At 41.6% G+C, this 5,118-nt stretch overlaps 1 protein-coding gene across 1 annotated transcript in view; it reads left to right on the top strand.

Moving 5' to 3' along the window:
* The first annotated feature begins 441 nt into the window (after window positions 1-441).
* The window catches only part of LOC118323882 (polypeptide N-acetylgalactosaminyltransferase 6-like), an 8,899-nt gene continuing 4,222 nt past the window's right edge, over window positions 442-5,118 (top strand). The window contains exons 1-10 of the mRNA XM_035655941.1: window positions 442-492; window positions 1,524-1,586; window positions 1,724-1,859; window positions 2,296-2,382; window positions 3,280-3,429; window positions 3,691-3,925; window positions 4,049-4,166; window positions 4,257-4,457; window positions 4,562-4,693; window positions 4,972-5,073. Coding sequence (XP_035511834.1) covers window positions 442-492; window positions 1,524-1,586; window positions 1,724-1,859; window positions 2,296-2,382; window positions 3,280-3,429; window positions 3,691-3,925; window positions 4,049-4,166; window positions 4,257-4,457; window positions 4,562-4,693; window positions 4,972-5,073 — 1,275 coding nt within the window. The remainder of the gene's footprint in view (window positions 493-1,523; window positions 1,587-1,723; window positions 1,860-2,295; window positions 2,383-3,279; window positions 3,430-3,690; window positions 3,926-4,048; window positions 4,167-4,256; window positions 4,458-4,561; window positions 4,694-4,971; window positions 5,074-5,118) is intronic.

Below are 5,118 nucleotides of genomic sequence, written 5' to 3' on the forward strand. Positions count from 1 at the left end.
GATGCATGGGAAATCAATGAATGCTGTCATCTCTTCAGAATTCTTAACCACAATTCGTAGTCATCTTATCTTAACTTCAAGTGAGCCATGATCCATATTGTAGCACAAGTCACTAACCTGGCCTGCACTTATACTGTACCATGCGACTCGTGCGATCTTACTATATTGGTAAACTTGCATAGCCTTATTTTGAGGAGATATAGCCCATAAACACACAGCATTTGTTGTATAACAATTAACACCTTACCCTGTTGTTTACGAAAGCTTCACAGGTAGATGAGCTATGCAAAAATTAATCCTGATAAACTCATTTCATAGCAGCTACGTACTTTGGTTTAGAAGAGAAGAATATACTCGTTTACACATTCGCGCTTTTTAGTACACACACAGGCTGAAATACACACTTTCATGCACATGCTTCGGCACTCCGCAAAGGGAGAGATGGTGGAAGTGAAGTGGGCCTGCGACGTTACCAGCGCCATCATCAAGCAGGTTTCGGTTAAGGCTGGCCTTGCTCAAAGGGCACCTCCGGCAGTTGGCACAGGAAGGTGAAAACTTGGCACTCTCCAGCTACCAGTCCACCACTCCAAGTATCTTTTGGAGTCCTGTGGGCACTTGAACCGGCAAAACCCTCCGGTTCTCAAAGCCAAGTCCTACAGACTGAGCCTACCGCCGCCCCCCCCATTTTCGTTTAGTAATGTGCTCTGTATATTTTCACTGTTTTTCTGCATTTTGCAACTTGCAAACTGCTGCACCACAAGTTCCCCTTTATGTAACAAAAGGGCTACTTTTAATATGATGTTGTACAGTGGTGCAAAAGCCAGGCCACAGTACGTTGAGCTCAACAGGCTAAAATTAGACCTGGTTTTGAGCAGTTTAGGTTTTTGTTGATGACATGTGCCACGCAAAACAATGGTTATCACCTATTTTGAAAACACCATGAGCTGAGTTTCCTTCCCAATGATGAAAGAAAACTGTGAAGCAAGAGGAAATAGTGGGTGGACACCCCAAAATGTTAGTGACTTGCTGATGCTGCAGGCTTAAAGTAGTGAAAGCTTTTTTGAAGTTTAGTGCCTGTATCACGCTTGTTCTATAAAGCCTGTATGCAGAAGAAGTCTTGTTCATCTTTACAACCTATATTTGATTGTTGGTATCCGCACTGTACAGTAGGCCTGCTTACACAAAAATACAGCGAGTATTTTCTGCCCATTTTACAAGTAATTTTCAATATATAAAGTTTTTTTTTATTTGTAGATTTTTAGAAACACAACATCCGTCTTTTAGCTATCTTTGCCTAAAACCTTTGAATCAACCAAGTATACTTGGTAGTTTTCATTTTGTCTCCCATTTTGAATAACAATGTTTACTTAACATAAGAAGTTAGAATAGAAGAAAAAGATGTAACGAACGTTCTGGTTATAGTAAACATTTTTGATGAATCTGCCTTTATAAATCTTTATATAAGCATGCTTTCATAATATGTCTTTTTTTATGTGATTCTTCTATTCCAGTTTTTGTTTCAGGTGCGTCCCTTCCTGCTGCATACCATGCGTAGCCCAGTATTTTGCCTGTCGTCTCCACCTTCAGTAAGTTAGCGCAGCTTTTTTCTGCCTTCTGCTTGCTGCTCATCCATAATGTACCCACATCCCAACAAACACCAACACAGCTTTCTTGGCAACCTCCACCCATAACCTCCTTGGGCAGGTGTTGGTGAGACTCCCAGAGATCCACCCCTGGTTTTATCCTGTTCGCCAAGACTCCCCAATGTCCCAACCTGGCTTTTAACAATGCAGAGGAGCTTAAGCCTCCAACCTTCGGAGGGCCTCTCCCCAAGAACCAAGGGCACCAAAGGACGCGTGGTAAAACCCTTGTGTGTCGCACCCGAATGACTCTGAAGACAAAAAAGAAGAAATTGTGACGAAAGAGAGAGAAGAGAGAATAAATACCAAGTTAACCAGTTTGCCCCATGAATCAAAAAAACACAACATACCCTGCAAACCGGTGATCTGGGCCCAAGGAACACGACACAAAAACGAAGTGAGTATACCATTGTTTTCATTATCTCACAAGAGGACCACCCATTGGACATTCAATTTCCTAGCGGAAAAGCACAGTTGGTTTAAATATAACCTGTTAACTTTTCAGTTTCGCCTCCCTGACAGCTGCTTGGAAACAGAGGTTTCGCAGATTGTCCCTGGCTCCCTACTAGACCAGTGTGCATCCATACGTGTATTTCATATGAGGCCTGGTCCAACTCTGTTGAAGGACCGTACTTACGTGATCTTACACCATCAGCTCCCTGCAGCCCTGCCAGCAGAGATTTTAACCTGGTGGCCATGATGCCAGCACAGATGATGATTATCTCCACAGTGCCAAGCAACTGTCAGAGGGATCCAAAAGTGGACATTTGAGCCGATATAGACTTCGAATTGCCATGTTGTACAGCACTAGATTGCAAAAAAAAACAATCTTAAAACCTAAAATACAATGCAGGGAGCTGGTTATACGAAAACAGTCTAAATTTTTAAATACCGATGCCTCTTTGTGTACCTACAATAAGCAAGACAAAACCATGAGCTTTAGTATAGTTTTTTATTAAATGCCTGCCTAACAGGATCGGATTTGATCAGGTTCCCCTTGGAAATCAATGAAACACACAACGGTGGTAGAACGCAGTACCGACTAATTGTCCACAGGGGTCACCAGTAATCGATCGCGATAAAATTCAATTTAAGGTTTCCTTGTTTGGCCTCGGCTTTTTAGTAAAACTTTTGTTTCACTCTTAACAGCTCCTAAAATAATAAGTCCTATGCCAGTTGCAGCAGGCCAACCTATTTCAGCTAAAAAGCTCTAAAAAAACCCAAAGCACTGTAAGCTACCCAGCCAGCGCCAAACGACACAGACACAGTTAACAACTAACACAGTGAAGCATTTAGCAATAAGCTAAAAACATTAATAATATTAACTTAAAGCAGCTACAAGCTTTCATTTTCCGTTTCCACCCCTTGTTCAAGGAGAACATGACCTAGTATACAGAAACTAACTACACAGAAATAGCCAGTCGCTGATTGGTCTCGTTGTCTAGTGTTAGGTAATAAAAAGGCATTATTTTGCTTTCCAGCCTGAAACTTCTGAATAATATTCAGTGTTCGTGTTCACAGCTTGCTTTAAATTTATATTACCATGAATATCTGTGATCAGCTAGAGATTGAAATAAGATAATTAATATCAGTAAAGTTTGAATTCCCCGAATTTACTCATTGTATCCTCTTTCTTTAGATCACCTTAAGACTCGCCTTGATAACTATGTGCGGCAGCTGAATATAGTCCGTGTGCTACGACAGAGGGAGAGGAAAGGCTTGATCACAGCCAGACTATTGGGAGTGCAGGCCGCACAAGGAGAGGTCCTCACCTTCCTGGATTCCCACTGTATGTATCCCATAATGCAATGCTCGCCATCGTTTTTATGCAGGATTCAGCCGGTTGTTTTAAACACGTGTCTGTTGATTAAAATAAAGAATGTAGTGCCTAAAATTAGTATCTGGTGGTGTGTTTTTATGGCTGTTAGGCATACAGTAGAAGTATATGGTGAAAAGGGAACAAGTAAAGAACAATAGAGGAGCCTCACCACATTCAACCAATAACTTCCTAGCTGCACCCCTGATTGACACATGTTATGTTCCCGTGTAGGTGAATGCTTCCCCGGATGGCTGGAGCCTCTTCTAGCTCGGATAGAAGAGCAGCCTTCCGCTGTGGTGAGCCCAAAAATCGCCATCATTGACCAAGATAACCTAAAGTTCAGTAAGCCAGTCTCTAAACAGCATTATTGCAATCGAGGGAATTTTGACTGGAGGCTAAAGTTTGGATGGGAGGGCGTCCCAAAAGAGGAGAAGAAGAGAAGGAAGAATGAGACTTTTCCTATCAGGTAGGTGTTTACTGTGCAGACGTGAGAGTGGTGTCGATTTTCTCATTTAGGTCCTGGCAAGAAAGCAATAAGAGTAGGTGTTCATTTAAATTAAACTAAACTGATTTATGTCTGATTTTGTAGAACTCCGACCTTTGCTGGTGGCCTGTTCTCTGTATCTAAGTCATACTTTGAGCATATTGGGACTTATGATGACCAGATGGAGTTCTGGGGAGGTGAGAATTTGGAAATGTCCTTCAGGGTAAGAAGGTTTTCAGTGTTTTTTTGTATAAATATGCTTTACAAAAGCAGCTCCAGTCTTACCTCGTGCTCTGCGTTCACTCTACTGCAGGTCTGGCAATGCGGAGGTCAGCTGGAGATTATTCCTTGTTCTGTTGTGGGGCATATTTTCCGCAAAAAAAGCCCCCACACCTACCCCGGAGGCAGCACTGTGATCACTCGCAACCTGGTCCGCCTGGCTGAGGTCTGGATGGATGACTACAAATGGGTCTTCTATCGTACAAACAGAAAGGCTGCTTCCATTTTTAAAGAGGTTAGTAAAAATGTACAGTACAACCCAGGAAGTTAGTGGCATTACATTTATGATACCTCGTGTCCTACCTCACCACACGTTGCTTTTCTTTTGTGTCCCCTCAGAATTTATTTGGAGATGTTACTGAACGCCGTAAACTCAGGGAGAGATTAAAGTGCAAGAACTTTTCTTGGTACCTGAACAACATTTATCCAGAGGCCTACGTGCCTGATATCGTTCCAGTCAGGCACGGACAGGTAAACTACTTCATCAACATCTGATCATCTTCAGTGGGATGTGACAGTTTGTATCTGTAAAACATACAAGTGTGCATTTTTTGTTCAATTTCCAGTGCTAGGTTTTTCTACTTATGCAGCAAATATAAATGACTAAATTCATTAATATTTTAACTGTGAATCAACCCACAAAAAGTGTTCTTACAGAATACATTCTCTTAATATTTCTAAACCTCAAGACAAAAGTTACATTAGATAAAACTATATTACAGCAACTATATTATTATTTTTTCTTGCAGTTGGAAAACGTTGGTTGGAAGTGCCGCCTGGATGTGGACAAGACAAAAAAGCAGTGGGAGCCTGTTGAAATGTTCACATGTAGTAGTGAAGGTAGAGCACAGGTACGCTAATCATCAGCGGACACTGGTAAATAAAGGGATAAAAAA

The sequence above is a fragment of the Morone saxatilis genome, unplaced genomic scaffold (genome assembly GCF_004916995.1).
Source record: "Morone saxatilis isolate NCDOM2014 unplaced genomic scaffold, NCSU_SB_2.0 Contig15, whole genome shotgun sequence".
In the NCBI taxonomy this organism is placed as follows: Eukaryota; Metazoa; Chordata; class Actinopteri; family Moronidae; genus Morone; species Morone saxatilis.